Source organism: Arvicanthis niloticus, chromosome 15, assembly GCF_011762505.2.
Source record: "Arvicanthis niloticus isolate mArvNil1 chromosome 15, mArvNil1.pat.X, whole genome shotgun sequence".
Taxonomy (NCBI): domain Eukaryota; kingdom Metazoa; phylum Chordata; class Mammalia; order Rodentia; family Muridae; genus Arvicanthis; species Arvicanthis niloticus.
Genome location: NC_047672.1, coordinates 38,917,862 through 38,939,556, shown reverse-complemented (window position 1 = coordinate 38,939,556; position 21,695 = coordinate 38,917,862). Strand labels below are relative to the sequence as shown.

Sequence of the window (21,695 nt, the reverse complement as noted above, 5' to 3'; positions counted from 1 at the left end):
AAAATATTACCAGGAGAGGAACTAGTAAATAGTAATTACTATTTACTAATGGCTATCAAGAGGTCAAGTGTGGTGGGGTCCAAGAAGCAAGCTACTGGGCTGAGAAGGACCCACAGTCCCTGGAAAGCTCAGTCTGAGAAAGATCAAGGGATGCCAGACAGCAATGGCTTTGGGGACAGATTATCTTTGAGGTATGGAGAAAGATTTCATTTAAGGCTTAAGTGAGTGAGATCAGGCAAGTTGGAAACCACTATTTCTGCTAAAAAAAAAAAAAAATGCTGTTACAAAGGTCAGGGGTTGGGATACAGCCAGCCAAAAACGTTGAATAAGCAAGAAGAAGCTAGTATCTACTGAGAGACCCAGAGGGAAGACTAGTATTTTGCTCTGGAATCTAGTCTGTCCATATCCTGTATGTAAGATGCAAACCAAAGACATTTCTAAGAAAGGGGGTAAAGAAATCCAGTTCTTTTACTCTTGAATCAAGGAAAATGCCCCTTTCAAGCTCAGTGTAGCTCAGAGAGGATTCACGCACAGTCAAGTACTCTCATCTCCAACGACAGATAGATTGGTGTTAAAAATGCATCTTTGAAGCAGACCCAGAAGGGACTACATTTTGTTACTGACAGACATCTTGTTTAGTATCTGCTTAATTGTTTTTCTTACAACAGACATGCTTGAAACAAGGAGAATCAGAGCAAATTCCTGATGCATCTTCTCTCTAGATAAGAGAGTCTACATAACTAAGATTTTCGGTTCAAAAGGCACTTTACATTTTAGTAAAGGCTCAAAATGACTGACGCTTGTGAACCTTTCAAGTACCTTGCTAGGAGTTTAGGATTGGAATGTACTGTGGAAGGACTACCTGAATTTCCCCCAGTTCATAAATACCATGTAGCAGATATTAGCTATGAACATATATTTTTCACCAGTTTTAGGATTCCTACAGTATAGAGTAGAAGGAGATGATAGTTTTTCTGAGAAAAATCAGCATCCTACATCAGTAACCTTTTCCAGTGTTTGATGAACCTGAGGTCACTTAGTTTAAATGATTTCTCCTTTGATTTAATATCATTCCTTCCCGTCCTACTTAGTTGAAACAAAAACACCTGCTCATTCTGGCTAAGGCAATGTTCTTTTGTATACCATAAGATTAGCACAAAGTCTCTGTCAACCTGGGCTAGATTTTTTTTTTTTTTTAAGGCTAGAAAGAATCCTGAAGGTTACAATATGGAACCGAACAAGCTCCTAATCCCATACCAAATGTGTACTTGGTGTAACAGTGAACCACACAGTTCCTTCCTTCTGTGTCAGTCCATTTATTACCATTATACAAGAAAAAACTTGTCTTTGAAACAAGAAAAGATAACTTTTAAAAAGCAAAGTATTTGGGCTGGAGGTACAGTTCAATGGCAGAGCAGATTCTTAGCATGAAACAAGGCTCAGTTCAACGCTAAGGTACTGGCAACTTAGAAAAGAAATTAAAAAGGAAAGTGGTATTGTTCAAATTATGTACTCTCTCTTGCCATTAGCTTGTCAAATAATAGAAGTGAAAAGCTTTGTTACTTCCACAATAGGCTATGGAGAACTGGGCAAGAAAAAAAAAAAGGTATGAAAACCTATTCTCTATTTTTTTCTAATACACATGCACTAAATAAGTCTCCTGTGGGAACGGGCATTTAGCAGGTGCCTAGTGCAGGAGGACTGTGTGATAGATGCAGAACTGGTTTCGGTCCTTCTTAGAAGGAGTAAAAAAAATACTCATGGGAGCAAATATGGAGACAAAGTATGGGACAGAAACAGAAGGAGGGGCTGTCCAAAGACTGCTCCACCTGGGTATCCATCCCATGTGAAGTCACCAAAGGCAGACACTGATGTGAATGTCAGGAAGTGCATGCTGACAGGAGCCTGACATAGCTGTCTCCTTAGAGGTCTGCCAGAGCCTGACATATACAGAGGCAGATGTTCACAGCCAACCATTGAACTGATCATGGGGTTCCCAATGAAGAAGTTAGAGAGAAGACTGAAGGAGCTGAAGGAGTTTGTGGCCCCATGGGGAGAGCAACAATACCAAACAACCAGAGCTCCCAGGGTCTAAACCACCAGCCTGGGAGCACACAGTGAGGGATCCATAGCTCCAGCTGTATATAAGTAGAAGTAGATGGCCTTGTTGGGCATAGGTGGAAGAGGAGGTCCTTGGTTCCCTGAAGGTTGGATGCCCCAATGTGGGCAGGAAGGTGGGTGGGTGGGTGGGGGCACACCCTCATAGAAGCAGGAGGAGGGGGATGGGATGGAGGCTTCTGGGTGGGTAGGGGAAAATGGGGAAAGGGGATCACATCTGAAATGTAAATAAAATATCCAATAAAAAGTGCAAAAAAAAAAAGAAAAAAAAAGAAAAAAAAACCTGATCTTTAGTAGAGAAAATAATCAAAACTGTACCCTTGTCATTTTATTTTTTCATCTTTAACTAAAATTATATTTAAGGTGATAGGGTGATATATATATATATGTTGGGAGCCGACTTTAGTAGAAAGCGGCTAGATCAACTTTGCAGCCATCTGGAACCATATACCCTGATGAAAGACTTGGTTGTCAAAAGCCTATAACAACTGAAGCACACTCTGATAAGTATATTGTTTATCCCACATAGCTTGTTTTGCTGTTTAGTGACCTCAGCTGTATGGTGCACATGGTAAAGTGTTTTCACCTGTGTTCTCCTGCTTGCGTATAAAAATACCTCAGAATTCCCTTCAAGAAGAGAGACTTGAGAAAATAGGAGAGACTTGATCACACCCTGTCTTGTCTCCATTCGTGCCCCAAGAGCCCCACTCTCTCTCTTGACCAGAGCACTTAGCTCAACCAAAGCGTTGAGGCAGAAGCGTTGAGGCAGAGCAAAGGCCACAACATATATATATATACACACACATACATACATACACACCACACACACACATATATATATGTACATACATATACACATACATATATATGTGTATATATATATATATATACACATACACACATATACATACACATAATTGCTTACCATAGTAAGGCTAATTGACATAGCCATCTTTTCACATTACTATTTTTGTTATTTTAAAAATTTAAAAACAATAAATATGCATATTAGTGGGGAGGGGAGGGGGAGGAGGAGTGGGAGGGGGAGGGGAGGCAGAAGGGAGGGGAGGGGAGGGGAGGGAAGGGAATTAGTTGTTGCAACGAGTAGTCTCCAGAGGTGATCCCCCTAGTTAGTTATTTAATACCAGTGGTCAGCACTGAAATCATACACATACAAGCAACACTGAAAAGACTGGACAGTTTGTATCTATATATTTAGGCACATACACATATGTATGTGCAGTGTGTGTGTGTGTGTATGTGTGCATAAAGGGTTGGAGGGAGAAAAGGGAAGGGAAATGGTGTAATTGTATTTCAATTTATAAAAGTGTATATAATGTTATTTTTGACTATTTTTGTTGTTATTTGTTTTTATCTTTTTGAAACAGGATCTCACAATAGCTCTGGATAGTCTTGAAATCAGAAATCTGGCTGCCTTTGCAGATATCCTGAGTACTGGGATTAAAGGTGTGTGCCTCTGTACCTAGTGAGTTAGACCCCTAGACATGTCAAAGCCATTGTTAACCCTGGTCTCTTTCATGTTCTAGTGTAATAGGGTTCAGCAATTAGGTTTTTTTTTATTGGTGGTATTATTTTGTTTTGCTTATGTATTGTTGTCCAAACCCACATGTGTAGGAAAACAATAATAAAAAAACAAAATTGAAAATCTAAAAGTAATAACACCATCAAAGTACAGAAAACAAAAGGCCTGACAGCATAGGAAACTGTTATATTTCTCTTTCTGGGAGGCAATACAAAGAACATTAACTTTGCTAAGGTGCCTGGGCCCTGCCCTCTAAACTGCTATGTTACATGCAAAAGGAGTATTAAGGTTTCAAAACTTAAGAGTGTTTGTTAGTTAAAAAATTGTCCCATTTATCTAGGAGGGGCTAAAGTACTCACCAAAGGAATTGTGGGTATGCCAGTGTGTAATGTATTCATGTGTGGGCACATATTATGTGCACTGTGCATTTGTGTACCTGCATGTAAAGATCAGTTCATGCTGTCTTCCAATAGTCATTCTCCATCTTGATATTTTTCTTCAAACAGGATCTCTCACTATATCTAAATCTCACTGACTGGACTAGATTGGCTGGCCAGCACAGTCTAGGGAGCTTCTTACCAACACTGCAGAGCAGGGATTCCATGCTCACTGCTCCATCCAGCTGCTGTGTATAAAGCTCAGGTGCTCATGCTTGTACACTGAGAACTACACCAACCCGACCATCTCCTCAGTACTCCATAAAGCATTTTATATGTGAAGGGGAAAAGGGGTCAGTTTTGGAGATGTGACATTGTAGAGGCTTGGTCATTCATTATCAGCTTTGGAAATGGAAGATGCTCTAAGCCAGAGGATACTACAGCCTCCAGAAGCCAGAGAACGAGAGGCATGGCATTCCCCACTAAAGAATGAAAACTAGATATCCTGACTGCAGCCTACAGAAGGGGATTTGGGATTTATTACCTTTGTTATAGTTTGCCATTTGCTGCCAAAAAAACAGCCTGGGGAAAAAAAGCATTTATGTGGCTCATGCTTCCTCTTCACAATCTATCATTGAGTTCAAGGCAGGAACTCAAGCATGGGCAGAAGTGGAAACCACAGAGTAAAGGTATTTACTGACTTCTCTCCATGGCTCACTCATCTTGCTCTCAGTCCAGCATCACCTGCTCAGTGGTAGCATCCCCACAGTGTGCAGTGCCCAGCAACGTCAATCATTAATCAAGAAAATAACCCGCAGTCTTGCCTACAGGGCCAATCTGATAGAGGAAATTCCTCAGTTGAAATTCCCACATCCCAGACAACTCTGGCTTGCATCAAGTTGATTAAAAAAACAAAAACAAAAAAACACACACAAGAAACCCCTTAGCAATACAACCTTCAAATTTACAAGGTAAAGACTGTATCTTGTTTAAAGCCACTACATTTTTCCTATCATTTACTACAGCAAAACAGACAATGAAAGATGAAATTTGACTTGGGAAGGAAACCCTCACTGACTCAAAGATACCTTTGTATGTAGATTTCTATCACCAACTTCACCAGCTTCCCTATGTGTTTATGTCTGCCACAGTATTTTATTTGAAGAAAGATTTAAATAGAAAATGTGCGTGGATGTGTACCTGGGTGAGTTTATGGAACCACGTTTGTGGAGGAGCCTGCAGAGGCCAGAAAACGGTCTCTTGGGAATTAGAGTTACAGGCAGTTGCAAGCCAGCTGAGAACTGAACCCAGGTCTGCTTGCTGCTCTTAATTACTGAGGCAACACTCCGCATCTGCCTGCCACATTCTTAAAGGACGGTGCATGTATTAAATGTTCCAAATACACTGCTTTTCCTCATTTTTAGTCATAATTGTAATTAAGACAAAAATTTAAACTTTTACTGTAACAAATGTAAACATTAAAAAAAAATAAGAGGCTGAATGAGCAAGGGTTATCACATATATTTCTAACAAGATTCACGTTTCATACCTTCAAATAATCAAGGACTATTTCTTCTATTCAAAGCTTTTCTAAAGATTCTGAAAGACATAATCAAGCTTGTCAGTTACTATGTTTTTCATGGTTCAATTATGGATATTGGCCCATTTTTTCATACATCATTTTTATTGCCTGAAAAGTATTGATTTCATACTTCTCTTTGGAAGAAATAATATATCCCATCACAGAGACATCTGTTTTAAAAGCAATCTAGACAGGAAAGCATTCTGATTATTTTTGATCTATTCCCCTTAGCCATAAATTATGAATGGCCATGACCTTTGCATTTACTTACTGATACATTTTCCATCATGGACACCGCATGAGCAGCTTCATTATGTTTTTAAAAAAAACCCAGCTTGGTTATAATAATGCTTGTCATTTATAAGACCCTTTCAGAGTGCCACAGAGTGCTTTATGAAATTTAAATTAATTTTCACATTACTCTAAAAAGCTAGGCATTATCTTGTTATGTAAATAACTTGACACTGAAGTTAAAGGCGAGCTTAGGAAGACAATATAACACACTTTCAACTTCACATCTCCTTCTCGGTCTAACACATTATCCCTCTAATTATTTCATAAACATTGCATGAATGTGCTTGGCTTTGTTCTCACCATTTGGTGAGAACAAATATTAAGTCCAATACGATTTCTCAGAGCCAAGGTGATTGCTGTGTATCTGTAACTTGATGTTGAATGGAGGTCGGGTATTGTCTAAACATGGATCCCTGCAATATCCTTAAAATCAAGAGTGCGGGGGCATATAATGGAGTGAAGTGTTCTGGGTTTGGTTCATTTATAGACTATATATTCCCGTCAGTATTTGTATTAAAACCAACTGCCATTCTCAAAGCACTCAGAGAACTTTATTTTCTGTTAAAGTCTATGCAGGGGCTAAAGGTCATGGCTCAAATATGCTAAAATGAGACTAACGAGAACTTTAGCAATTTGCCATTTTAAAGGTAGGGGTGAAAGAGCCAGAAGGTCAGGCAACAGTGAGGAAGGAAAACTGAGGAGGCACAGTAAGGGAAACTGGACAAATGAAAACTGCTATCAGATAACATGCTGAGAGGGAGGAGAAAGGGGAATGAGAGCCAGAGAGAGATCCCTTCAAGTCCTCATACTTAACTGTGGAAGACTCCACTCCAGCACTGATGTCTTGAGTAAGCAAGTTTCAAACGGTTCATTTGATGCCAAAAAAAAAAAAAAAAAAAAAACAACTGATTTGAATCTTGTACCTTTCAAAATTCTCTCTCTCTGACTCTTAAATTCACACAGTAAAGAGAACTAGCTGCAAATCCAAGTATACAGGTTTTACTAATGCTCAAAGCAGCCAAATTGGATGTTTTCGCCCAAACGTAATGGAGGTAGAACTAGCAAATAAAAATCACATGTACACGGTGTAAGATATGCTAGTTTCATATCAATTTAACAGGTACTTTGGGTCCCAGTGATGAGAGAATTTAAGATTTCTCATGATATAGAAGCATTTCAGGTATACATTACTACTAGCTGCAATCCTCGAGACGTAGAACAGAGCACCAGAAGTTACTGATCCTGCACAACTTCAAAATTGTGCTATCTGACTTGCATCTCTCTGCTCAATGCAAAAATCAAGCTGCCACTCCATTTTGTTCCACAAGTCTGACTTTAGGCTTGCATATACAAGGGATAGGATACTGCATTTGTCTCTCTAGTTTGGCATATCTCACTTATCACAATGCTTTCTAGAGTCATCCCTGTTGCTGAAAATGATAATACTTTCTTCTCTTTAGGCTGAATAATATTCCATTATAAATAAAAACCACTAAATAGCCAGGGAACTGCAAACCACCATGAGCAATCCTGTTACATCTATTACAATTGTTTTGTTTTTATACAAAGATAAGATCAGAGCCCGGCTCAGCCATCAGCAGAGAAGTTTTCTCTGGAAGGAACACAGAGGCCCACAGCTGGACAATGGGGGGGGGGGAGAGAGAGAGAGAGAGAGAAAGAGAGAGAGAGAGAGAGAGAGAGAGAGAGAGAGAGAGAGAGAGAGAGAGAGAGAGAGAGAATATGAATGAATATGAATGAATATGACTTTGGAACTCTCATTCCTCAGTGGGATGATTTCATCAGTCCCCTCTCCTTAGGGCTAGACAGCACTATGACTTTAAATTTTATTTTGTCTCTTTGCACTATAATATGCATATTATCTTTATCTTGAAAGAAAGTATCTTAAATAAGTGAGCTATATATTCTTTTAGCTTCAAATTGCACACACAAGACAAAAAGTTGAGGTTTGGCCTGTTGCCCAGTATTTAGTAGTGCTAAATACTGGCCCTGGTTGCCCTCAGGAATTAGGAGATCCTCACATAGACCCAAGTGATGTTATGTATGTAATCTTGGCCTTCCAAGTCATCCTTGTTTGGTGAGCAAAGATGTCTAAAGCCTACAACTTGGTAGAAGAAAGACAGGCCAAGTTTGATTCCTGAGCTGGGGTCTGAGGCAGGGACCACAATGAGAGAAGAAGGTGAATTGAGGAGACACCTTGGGGTATGTGAGTCACAAAAATATGGCCATGAAAAGTGACCAGTTGGCATTAAGAGCTGCCCAAGTAGAACATGGCAAGTTATAAGTCAGGGTTATTGATGGGAATGTAGATTCTGAAAGCTTAGAGGGTAGATATCTGCCCTGCTTTAAAGGGTTACTATAAATATAAATTTTGGGTGTCTTTTATCTGGTTACTGAATGACCAAAAGCAGGATAGAAACTCCAGATTGAGATTGAATATTACTACAACTGAGAGTATCTGATAAAACAACTGGTCTTGTTTCTTAGGCAGTTCCAGAATTTATATGTACCAATTACATAATAAGTGAAATAAGCAATCATTGATTTTCCTAGATATAAAGCTGAAATAAAACTTGAGTTTCATTTACTTAACTGGTATCTTCTGCAGCTAATTTGGCTCTATTTGAACCATAAAAATTAAATCACCCAAAATTTCTACTTCATCCTCATATCACAAGTATTCATGAAAGCCACTAGCTACTATGGCTAAGCTTTTTTTTTTGCCCTAATTGATGCAAATAAATTAACTTCAGTCTCACCCATAAATACAGTATATTACTATTTACTCAATATACTATTTCCTCCTAAAAATAATCCTGATTTTGTTCATAGAAACAATGAAAAATTTAAAAGCCTAATATCCCAAGACTGTCTTGAATTTGAACATATTAAAAAGATATAAAATAATCATTCTGTAAACATACTATGAGATCTAAAATAACCCCAAGTAATTGGAATCATGTGCTGTGTCCATATTAGTTCCTGACAAGTGTTAGGACTGTCATTCTTCTGGAGTTGAACTAGGGTCTTAGACAAAAGAAATCTGTGATTTTATTCTAAAATTCCTAAGGCAGAGCAAATTATCTGAAACAATCACAGCATAGACAGGGGTGTGGAGGGGAAGGAAGGTTATATTTCAAAATTGGAGGATAATGATTAGCTGATTTCTGTTAATTACTACTAAGGTTGCTTTAATAAATGGACATGGTGTCAAACTGCCTTCTAAGTACTTATCTTCGTAATCATATATTAGTGCAGTTCTTAGCCTTGGTCAGAGATGCTTCTTTTTTGCAAAGGATGGTAGTTAATACAGAGATTTACAGTGGTTCAAAGTACAGACAATAAGACACTGGGGAGTTTGTGGTCCTAACCAGGACAGTTATATCATCTTCTCCATCCCAAGAAGGGAGGTCAGTAAACTACGTAAGAGCCATTTTAGAGAAGAGTACTATGCAACATTGTCTTCTGGAAATTACCTGGCTGATGCATTTATGAATTCTCTGTCGCTGTGGTTACCTCCATAAGATCTATACAAGACTAGCTCATCAACACTGTATAATGAAGGTGGGAAGAACTCATGAGACCCCACCCTTGTCTGAGGAACTAATGACAGTTTATGGCTGCTGGCCTGGGAGAAGGCATGCCACTTCTCAATGTGTAGCCACAGATACATTGCCCAGGCTTCAGTAAATCTCTCATACTCATGCAGGCAACTGTACTGAAACTCAGTGGGTCACACACACAATGCACACATGAGAACAGGAGGGGACCTTGCTTGGAAGCAGTGTTTCAGCAAAGGAAGGGGGCATCAGACAAAGTAACTGGTAGATAGAACAGAATTTCATTTATACTTGTATAAAACTCTCCAAGAGTGAAAAATAAATTATAAGAGAGAAGGGAGAGTATTTGAAAAAGGAAACAAATATGGTATTAGTGACAAACAAGAAGAAAGTGAATGGAAGTGAGTATGATCAGCTTATACCTGATGCATGTCCAAGTATTTAACATATGTAATAATGAAGATGGGTAAAATGTGTAAGCAGATTCTTCATCAAAGAGGTGCAGATGTGAAGTAATCACACAGTCATTAGTGTGTTAGGAATGTGCAGAGAATAGCAACAGGGCAACAACAATGAACGCCTATTAATAGCAAGGTATTGGTGCCCCTAAGTCTACCATTTGTTTTGTCATGGACAGAGGAAGGTCTTTATTGGCCTGGAGATGTAGAGAAGTGTCACCTCCTGTGGCTATGATCCCCTCCAGGCAGCCATCATGCAGGATGCCTATCTGTAACTTGTTCAGCTCCTTTTGGTGGTAAGAAGCCAAGCCATGCTTTCTCCTACTTCCTTGGCAAAGATCTTGGTCACCTTATCAGAATGTGACAAATAAACTCATCGAGGACTAACTAACTGGTGTAAGTTATCATGTCATTGTTCCTTCAAAAGCAACAGCATGTGTTTTTATAAACCAGACAAATTAACCTGTGGTAGAAACAATAAAGATGGTGCCCCAGGAATACATTGCCGCTGCTCCTTGTCATGGGCACAGAGGCGGGAACTGGATTAAAGAAGTACAGAGACATTTTGCGTGTGTGTTATTCCTTAGTTTCAAAATAATGATAGTGCGTTCTAAAACAACAAAAACTGGAAGGTCTCCTGTGTACAGCCAGCTGAGTTAGACAGAAGAAATGTAACAGAATCTGTACTTCATTTTGAAGCAGATGATATAAATCCAATATCTAAGACTGTCATCACCGAGTACTGGTTATTTCAATAAAACTGAATATTAAATTTAGCTTTCAAAGTGGAGAAAATACCTATGGTTATGATTATGCTGGCTGTTCTCTACTGCTTTCTGAATTCATATTTAATGCTGGCCCTTTAAAAATATCCTCAAAAGTATATTTTGTTTGTTTGAATTTAAAAAGGCCTGAAATTATTTTTAAATCAATTTAACGGTGTGGTTATTTATTAAAATGATTACAGTGATTAATTACGCAACCAACATTTGATATCTATTCCTGTATGCTGAAGAAGTTTCACAATGACTCTATATAAACTAGGCTGTTGGAGGGTATGTTAAACTTTATGTTCCAATAAAGCTATGGGCCTTTCAGCTAATCATGCTACTTTTGGGTTAAAGGATTACTAAGGCTCTTAAATAACGAGGGAGGAACTAATTACGAACGATACATCCAGAAAAAAAGAAGAGGGAATCAGAAGAGTAGACTGAACAGCACATTAGACTTTATACAGCAACATTGTCCACCCAGAGTCAGTGGCTCGGCTGGGCCATAAAATTGTAAATAAGGGAGAAAAGGAAATGTATCAAATAAAGGCTTAATTCCAAGGCTATCTCCAAAACATGCATCTAAGACATGCACAAAATTCCAGCTTCTTGGCAATTGTGAGGCTCACTTTTAAAATCATGTTCTGACTCTGCTGCACTGAAAAGGAAAACAGACTCTGATCCAAATGCTCCCCCATCCTCATGGGACAGAAGAAATGGTATGTAGTGCACAAGAGACACCAAAGCCGTGAACTCAGCTTGACAGCTTGTGATGGCTTGTGCCTACAATCCCAGCACTTGCTAGACCAAGGCAGCAGGACCACAAGTTCAAGGCCAGCTTGGGATATTCGGCTACACAGTGAAATGCTGCTTCAACAAAAACTTTTATGTTAATCCTAAAACTAAAAAACTCTGTGAATCTTCCATGTTTTCCCTGTACTCAAGCAAAGCACTTGGCAAATTATTTGCATTTAACATTTATATAAAATGTAATATAATATTCCTGTGATATTCAATATAAAAGGCTCAATAGAAACTGCATTGTCAAGAAGTAGATGACACTATTGTGATTTTTTAATACATCAATGTAAGGTAAGTCTTATTTTTTCAAAAGTTTCAGGACAAATACACCTTGTAATGAATAAGCTATTTTTTTGCAGTGTCTGACTAATTGGCTATTTATTGGCTATCACACACATTCATAATTGTTTCCTTAGAAAAATACAGGTTTTGCCTCCAGGTATTCCCTCCACACTCAGTAAAGAGTTGGACATCAACTCAGATGAAAAATGTCCATATGTCATTTCTATTTCCAAAAATAGGTATTTGCGTATGGAGTCCACAAACAAAGTCTGCATGCTGAGCCGCTGCCAAATAAGAGAACCTTCAACTGAAGTGTGTCACCCTAATTCTGAGCCATCATGTCACCAGTCTACACGAGTGACTGCTTCCCACTGCCCCTCTCAGTGCCAGGTCTCAATCCTGGCAGCAATTCGGAATCAGAAGCAGGCACGACTCTTCTTGACAACATCTGCACACTGGCATGGTCTGGGAGAGCTTGAAAGGCTTTCTTGAGTCCCACTCAGGGAGGGGTCTGCTCTCAACGTGTATTCTTTCAAAATCTACTAGTGAGGAGCTCTTTTTCTGTCATTTTTCAAGAATCATTTTATATCAAAATTTTATTTTTTAGTTAAAATTATGCATATGGACATTTTGCCTGTATGTCTGTGTGTTTGTCTGTGTACCAAATGCATATACTACACCTATAGAAGTTACAAGAGGGCACTGGATCCCCCAGGACTGAAGTAATGGACAATTTAAGGTACCACGAGGGCACTGAGACTTGATCTTGCGTCCTCTGGAACAGCTATTCTTATCTGATGAGCCAAATTGCTAGCCCTGTATATCAATATGTCTAAAACTAAAAACTTATTGTTGTATAGAACTTTCAAAATATATCTGTACCCAAGAATATTATTCCACAAGGTAAACAAGTTATCTAAGAATATAATTCATTCACAAATAGACAGATTCAATAATATGATTCAAAAATCAATCATTGTAGAAATGACAAAAAATCTAAAACATGTATCACTATAAAATTACTTGAGCTGAAGTAACTTTTGATTCCTGATTTTTAAATCCTGATATTTTAAATCATTCCATGCCTTGATCACAAAACACTTTTGAATGTTTTACCCATGTTAGTCATATCTGATTCATGTCCAGCTTGAGGAACAGACTCTGCAGTCACAAAACCAAATTTGAGTAGTTACCATTCCGAAAGTCCACCTCTTAGGACATTTTATGTGTATGTCATTGTACTTTGTTCATAAATGCCCCATTCTCCAACCTCCCACATTTCTCTTCCCCCACTCACCAGTCTCTTTTCTACTACAAACACTCCTGCTTTGCTTTCATATCTTGTGTGTGTGTGTGTGTGTGTGTGTGTGTGTGTGTGTGTGATATTCTGTATTCTACATATAACAAATCTCTGAAATATTTGTCCCGGTTCAGGGCTCTTGCTCTACCCACACTCTGCTCTTCTTTTTAGAGACTTTTCTCTTCTACATAATGCCCTTGTACTCTCACACTATCTATCTTTATCTCTATGTCTGTCTGTCTGCATATGTGTCAGGAGCCGACTTTTAGCAGAAAGTGGCTAGAAAGCAACTATCACCTTTGCAGGCATCTCGAGCCATATACCCTGACATGAGGCTTGGTTTTCAACAGCTTACAACAGCTGAGCACACTCTGATAAATATCTTGTTTATCCCACATAGCTTGTTTTGCTGTTTAGTGCCAACAGCTGCAAGGCACACGTGGTATCCACTCCTACAAGGCATGCAGTGCACGTGCTATACACGCCTGTAAGGTGCACAGTGCAAGTGATATCCATGCTATACACGCCTGTAAGGCATATGTCATATCCACACGTGCAAGGCATGTGGTATACATGTGCCTACAAGGCACGTGACAAAGTGTATAAATACCCTGGACTTCCCTTGATAGAAAGAGAGAGACAATAAGAGAGAGACACTGAGAGAGACAATAAGAGGAGACAATAGGAGAGAAAGAGAGAGCCAATAAATAAGAGAGACAATAAACGAGAGAGACTTGACTACACACCCTGTCTTGTCTCCATTCTTCACGTCTCTTGCTAGGCCCTGGCCTGCGGACCGGAGCAACAGAGCAGTCTGCAACATTTTGGCCCCCAAGCGTGGAGCAGAATGGTCTGCAACACAGTAGCTCCAAGCGTGGGTCAGAGAGTGGGCTGCAACACAGTGGCCGCCAAGCCGGGCAGTGTGGGCCTCAACACATATGTATATTTTAAACCTAGATTATTACCTTTCTTATTTAAAAAAGATGTCTCTACCACCCTCCAAGAGGATTAAATGGAATTATGTTTGTAAAACAAGTTGTAGCATTCCATAGTAATTCAATATAACAAGAGAACTCTAGAACAAGAAGAGATACTTTTCTATTTATTGTCTATAGACAAGGGGCAAGGGTGTAAAGAGTACAGATGACCAGATCCTAAGACTGTTTAAACATGTGCCAATGGAGTGCATGCACACTCCTCTATCTGCCGAAAGAATCCAATGGGTCCTTAAGAGAGCTTCTCAGGGAAGAATAATTACAGACTTGTCAATAATCTGCATAAAGAGAGACTATACATTTTCCTCAGTGGTTTTAACCACTCAGTTACTTTTAAACATAGTAGTCAACTGTGAACCTATCAGGGCAGACATCAAGACAAAACAAAATGAGGATACCCAAATCTGCCATTTAACTTTCCCAATTCATAGATAGCAGAGGCATGGATGTTTACTGCTCTGTTCCAGGCCCACGGTTATTGCTGCTCTCTCTAATGATACTGTGAATGATAATGATAATGAAACAATATTGTATGCACTATTAGTTTCTAGTTAAGGAATGTATTTATGTATGCTCAAAGCTGTGCGTTTATAGGATTCCTATAGTATTCACTTAGGTCCTCAGTTTCTTTCTTTGAAACAAAGAAAATAGCACCATAAATAACATATCAATAACACTTACCAACGGTTGCTCAGCAACTTTTTTATTATGTCTTCCTACAACTAAGGCTTATGTTATAGAATAATATAATATCATAAAAGGTGCTAAGTCAGTATAGATAAGTTTTGTATACACTTGACCAAGTTTTTAAAAAAACAGAACAAAACAAAACAAAAAAACCCCAGTTTATATTACTATGGAATATTTATCAAAGGCAAGAAATGTAAAATAGTCCATGTGTACAACAGATGCTATTGGATTTCAGCTGGTTTTCAATTAGTACGATTTCTGATTCAAGTTGATGTGATTCAACCTACCACATTACATTTACCATTCATGTCTTTTATTCTTCTCTGACCTTTAATCAGTATTGCTTTTTCACAGCTTGAGAGTCCCAAAAAGTCCTGACCAGTCATTCTGTACATGGTCCCCAATGTGGCTTTGCTCACAACTCTCTCATGCATGGATGTGGCTTAGGTTCTGGCTTGACAGAAGGATGACAAGGATATTGAGCATGGCCTGCTTGCAGCATCCTATGAGTGGATGCAGGACATATACTGACACCACAGTGGCCAGCCTTCTGGCCATTTGAGAGTGCATTTTTTCAGGCTATTCTTCTTGTCTTAGTGACGTAGAGCTGAGATTTTTCTCATCACTCTTTTAAGTAAATTTATTTTTTATATTTTAATACAATTATTTTTATTTAACACAATTTTTATTCCACATGGGGATCCCTTTGATACCACAGGTTGGGGTGTGTGCATGCACACGTGTGTGCACACACATGGAGGTTACTGTGCATACATTAAAGTTCATTCTACATAATGTAATGTTATTTGGATTTTAACAAATACATAATTCATTAATCGAAGACAGCTTCACCCCTCAGAATACTATCCACTTCATAAGTAAGACGGAACACCCTCAGAGGAAGCAGGGGACAAGGTAGTGGGAGAGTGGGTTTGTAGAGGGGAAACCTGGAAGGGAGATGACATTTGAAATGTAAATAAATAAAATAGCCAATACAAAATTTAACAAAATTAAAGAAAATCACCTTCCACACTGAGCTGTGGTGATCGCTAGAGGACTTAGCCCTTTGATGAAATGTGGAATACACAGGGATTATAAATATACATTTTAGATATAAGCCAGTGAGTGTAGGAAGATATACTGACTCAGTGGTAAAAGATGTGTGAGAAAGACCACCTCAATAGGGAAAGAGAGGAGGGAGCGGAGGCCTGCCCTTTGGAGGTATTCGAATTTGGTTAACTGTAGCAGATATGAACAGCAGGTGGCCTCATGCAATAAAAATGGCCAAGTACCCTTAAGCAGGAACATTAAATGAGACTGACATTTCACCAGAATGGACAAGTGGGCTGGTGTGAGTGACATTCAGCAGCCAGAGAAGGCTGGAGCTGGTGACTTTGAGTTCATGTGTACTCCTTATGCATTGAAAGCCTAGTACAAAGTACGATATTTTCTAATTTATACTTATGCTTAGTCGATTATAGCTGTCAGGTTGATTTGTGGAAAAATCATACGTAAATAGTCTTTCATACTTTTCTTTAGTTATTATTTTGTCTGTGCCTGTGTGTGTGTGTGTGTGTGTACATGGAGCAAGTGCATGCAATGGCATGCCTATGGAGTGCCTGTGGAGTTCGGTGACTAGCCATGCTTCGCATGGAGATCTACCATATGTATTATTGAAACTGAGCTCAGTCATAAAGCTTGACTTTAGTTGCTTCCATCCATGGAGACATCTTGCTGGATAAATTTAAATACTTTATGAACACAAGCTTCACCTGAGAAATACTGGTTTATTTTTCTCTGGTTCATGCTAATGTCAAGATACTCCGGAAATTCTGTGTAAAGCACAACTCACCCTGCCCAGTTCCTTGTCTTCCAGGGCCAGGACCCCTGTGCTTTCTGTGAAGAGCTTCACTTTGACCACAGGCCGAGGGTGGGTAGTGTTGAAATCTCCTTGGGTTCCCCATCTGCAATGACGCAAGAAAGGTTTTCTTTAGGATGGAACCATAACCGATCCCCCAGATTGACATGCCTCTATAAAAGGTGCATTAAGCAATGGAGAATCTTTCATAACTGGATGAGATTTTCATCTTTGTTTTTCTTTCTGACAGATGGCACCACGAAGAAGGAGAATAACAGTAAGCTTTATAGCTTGTAATAGTTATTCAGCTGCTCAAAAATTAGCATACTGATGTACAAAATATGGAACACTATATGGATTCAGGTTAAGAAAAGGCATTACAGATGTACTGAGAGAAATCTATTATTTAATTCATTAAAAGGAACACTGAAACAGCATTTTAATGAATGGGAAACTGCTATGGGTGTCTAGGTAAGATATGGATGGCATTGAAGAAAGCTCTTCTCACAATGCTGTGCAACTCCACTCTTCTTCCCTTTGGAGGTCTTCACTAAACTCTGCCTGTCTTTACAGTTTGAAAAGGAAGGACAATTATCTTAGCCTAGTTCTTTACGTGACTTTTTATAGAATCTTTCAAAAAGAAGGAAATATTCTTCATAAAAATTTTGAACAATCTGTCGTTAATTTCCCAATACATTCTCTTAGGAATGAAAATAAGTCTGTTGACATCTGGTTTTTCAAATCATCGTAACAAAATAACATGTTTTCTTGGCTCATCTTTTAATTAATAGCATCTTGTCGTTATCATACACCAATTCATTTGAGCTTACTGACAAACTCAACTGGCACATATCTGGTATTAAAAAAAATCTGATAAAATTTTTTGAAATTCTGAGAGTACGCAGGTATGGAGCCTTTGCAAAGTATGAACAAAACACCATTGAACAGAATGTCACAAAAGGGAGATAAATTAAGAGGGTTAGCAAAATACAGATTCAGATTAAATATAAAACACCAAAGAATGCCAATTTTCTTGTTTATGTTAAAAAGAACCAATTTATCACTTTTTCTGGAGCTGAATATATGTTATTTTATAAATCTTATTGGGAAAGTTTGTTAACTCTCCAAAAACAAGTATGTTGGAAATTGAATAAAAGTTGTGTGTCCGTCTTCTAACACAGCACCGAAAATACTGCAAAACGCGTCCAAAAAGCAAAAGTTTATCACAGTGACTGCAGAAATAAGCATCTATATAAAACCTATTCTCTTGAGAATAAAGTCAGAGGCCAGAAAGAAGAATTCAAATAGGGTGCAAAAGTGGTCTAATTTCTATTACAGATGTCTAAGAAAGAGACACTAAGTTCTTTCTTTTATTTGTATTTGTTTTCCAGTTCAATGAACTAAGTTGGTCTGTGGTAGAACAAAGGCAAAAACCAAACCAAACAAACAAATAAAACAACAACAACAACAACAACAACAAAGACCTTCAAGTCTGCCCCCGAGCACTGAGAGGATCCTGGGCTTCAGCTCTGCACCCAATGTCACAAAATCCAGAGGAGGCAGGGCTTCCCGGAGCTCTAACCTTGGCAGTATCTTAGGTAAGGAGACAACAACACCTGCCCCAAACAGGTAGTAACTGGGACCCACTGGGATCCAGGAATTCACTCCTGGCCAGGGGCACTGCTTCCTTCCGGTCTGTGCCCAAGCACTGAGCAGATCTTGGGCCTTAGCTCTAACCCCAGCAGCAACACTCACCCCAAACAGTTCTGACACAACCAAAATAATAGGAACTATAGGATCCAGTCAGAGACAGCGCAGGTAGCACTAAGGAGATCCAGATGGCAAAAGGCAAGCACAAGAACATAAGCATCAGCAACCCAGGATATTGTGGCATCATCAGAACCTAGTTCTCCCACAATAGAAAGTCCTGAACTCCCCGTTTTCCCCAGGAAAGCAAGATTCAGATTCAAAATGACTTTTAATGATGATGATAGAGAACTTTAAGAAGGACAAATATAACACTCTCAAATTGAGGAGAACACAGGTAAACAGGTAGAAGAAGCCCTTAAAGAGGAAACACAAAATCCCTTAAAGAATTACAAGAAAGCACAACCAAACAGGTAAGGGAATTGAACAAAACCATCCAGGACATAAAAATGGAAGTAGAAACAATAAAGAAATCACAAAGGGAAACTACCCTGGAGATTGAAAACCTTGGAAAGAGATCAGGAGTGATGGACGCAAGCATCGCCAACAGAATACAAGAGATAGAAGAGAGAACCTCAGGTGCAGAAGATACCATAGAAAATATTGATACAACTGTCAAAAAAAAAAAAAAAAACGCAAAGTGCAAAAAGTTCTTAACACAAAACATCCAGGATATCCAGGACACAATGAGACCAAACCTAAGGATACTAGGTATAGATGAGACTGAAGATTCCCAACTTAAAGGGCCAATAAATATCTTCAACCAAATTATAGAAGAAAACTTCCCTAACCTAAAGAATAAGATGTCCATAAACATACAAGAAGCCTACAGAACACCAAATAGACTAGACCAGAAAAGAAATACCTCCCATTACATAATAATCAAAACACCAAATGAACAAAACAAAGAAAGAATATTAAAACCAGTAAGAAAAAAAGGCCAATTAACATATAAAAGCAGACCTATCAGAATTACACCAGACTTCTCACCAGAGACTATAAAAGCCAGAAGATCCTGGACATAACGGGCCCTAAGAGAACACAAATGCCAGCCCAGTCTACTATACCCAGCAAAACTCTCAATTACCATAGATGGAGAAACCAAGACATTTCATGACAAAACCAAATTTACACAATATTTATCCACAAACCCAGCACTACAAAGGATAATAGAGGGAAAGCTCCGATACAAGGAGGGAGATTATACCCTAGAAAGATCAAGAAAGTAATCTTCTTCCAACAAATCCAAAAGAAGATAGCCATGCAAACAATGCCACCGCTAATAACAAAAATAACAGGAAGCAACAATCTCCTCTCTTTAATACCTCTTAATATTGATGGCCTCAATTTCCCAATTAAAAAAAAAAACATAGACTAAAGGACTGGATACATAAACAGGACCCAGCATTTTGCTGCATATAGGAAACCCACCTCAGTGACAAAGACAGACACTACCTTAGAGTAAAAGGCTGGAAAATAATTTTTTCAAGCACATGGTCTTAAGAAACAAGCTGGAGTAGCCAATCTAATATTGAATAAAATTGACTTTCAACTTAAAGCTATCAAAAAGGATAAGGAAGGACATGTCATACTCATCAAAGGAAAAGTCAACCAACATAAACTCTCAGTTCTGAACATCTATGCACCAAATGCAAGAAGCACCCACTTTCATAAAAGAAACCTCACTAAAGCTCAAAGCACACATTGCACTTCACACAATAATAGTGGGGAGACTTCAAAACCCCACTCTCAGCAATGGACAGATCATGGAAACAGGAACCAAACATAGATACAATGAAACTAACAGAAGTTATGAACCAAATGGATTTAACAAATATCTATAGAACATTTCATCCTCAAACAAAAGAATATACCTTTTTCTCAGAACCTCACGGTACCTTCTCCAAAATAAACCATATAATCAGTCACAAAAGAGGCCTCAACAGATACAAGAAAATTGAAGTAATTCCATGCATCCTATCAGATCACCATGAACAAAGGCTAGTCTTCAATAACAACAAAAACAATAGAAAGCCTACATTCAGGTGGAAACTGAATAACACTCTACTCAATGATAATGTGGTCAGGGAAGAAATAAAGAAAATAAAGAAATAAAGAAGGAAGGAAGGAAGGAAGGAAGGAAGGAAAGAAAGAAAGAAAGAAAGAAAGAAAGAAAGAAAGAAAGAAAGAAAGGAAGGAAGAAAATTAAATACTTTTTAGAATTTAATGAAAATGAGGACACATCATACCAAAACTTATGGGAAACAATGAAAATAGTGCTAAGAGGAAAACTCATAGCTCTAAGTGCTTACAAAAAGAAACTGAAGAGAGCATATACTAGCAGCTTTACAACACCCTGAAAGCTCTAGAACAAAAAGAAGCAAACATACAAAGAGGAGTAGACAGCAGGAAATAATCAAACTCAGGGCTGAAATCAACAAGTAGAAACAAAAAGAACTATACAAAGAATCAATAAAACCAGGAGCTGTTTTTTGAGAAAATCAACAAGATAGATAAACCCTTAGCCAGACTAATCAGAGGGCAAAGACACACTATCCAAATTAATAAAATCAGAACTGAAAAGGGAGACATAACAACAGAAACAGGAAATTCAAAAAATCATCAGATCGTACTACAAAAGGGTATACTCAACAAAATTGGATAATCTAAAATGGACAATTTTCTAGACAAATACCAGCCACCAAAACTTAATCAGGACTAGATAAATCATCTAAACAGTCCCATAAACCTGAAAGAAATAGAAGCAGTCATTAAAAGTCTCCCCACCAAAAATAAGTACTGGATCAGACTGTTTTAGTGCAGAGTTCTATCAGACCTTCAAAGAACACCTAATACCAATTCTCTTCAAACTATCTCACAAAATAGAAACAGGAGGAACACTACCCAGTTCAATCTATGAAGCCACAATTGCGCTCATACCTAAACCACACAAAGATTCAACAAAGAAAGAGAACTTTAGACTAATCTCCCTTATGAATATCCACGCAAAAATAAAATGGTATAAAAGCACAAAAGAAGAGGGGGTATAGGATAGGGGGTTCTGGGGAAGGGAAATGGGAAAAGAGTTGACATCTGTATTGTAAATATATAAAATTTCCAATAAAAAGAAAAACGAAGGCATATGAATACACAGATATACTTATTTGCTTATATTTTCACAAGAAAATAAATGTGAATAAAATAAAAATTAATAATAATAATTACCTATGAGGAAAGAAGAGAAAAAAGAGTACCATAAGCATGACATCTATGAATGTACCTTGCCAAGGTGTTCTGAGTTTGAAACTATGCATATGTTTTATAAGTAAAATTAAAATTAAA

The 21,695-nt window shown here is 38.3% G+C and overlaps 1 protein-coding gene across 9 annotated transcripts in view; it reads right to left on the bottom strand.

The window, feature by feature from the left end:
* The window catches only part of Cadps2 (calcium dependent secretion activator 2), a 499,527-nt gene that overhangs the window by 210,258 nt on the left and 267,574 nt on the right, over window positions 1-21,695 (bottom strand). For all 9 annotated transcript variants that reach the window (XM_076913647.1, XM_076913648.1, XM_076913651.1 and 6 more), the window contains exon 7: window positions 16,641-16,752. In XM_076913647.1, the coding sequence (XP_076769762.1) occupies window positions 16,641-16,752 (112 nt within the window). The remainder of the gene's footprint in view (window positions 1-16,640; window positions 16,753-21,695) is intronic.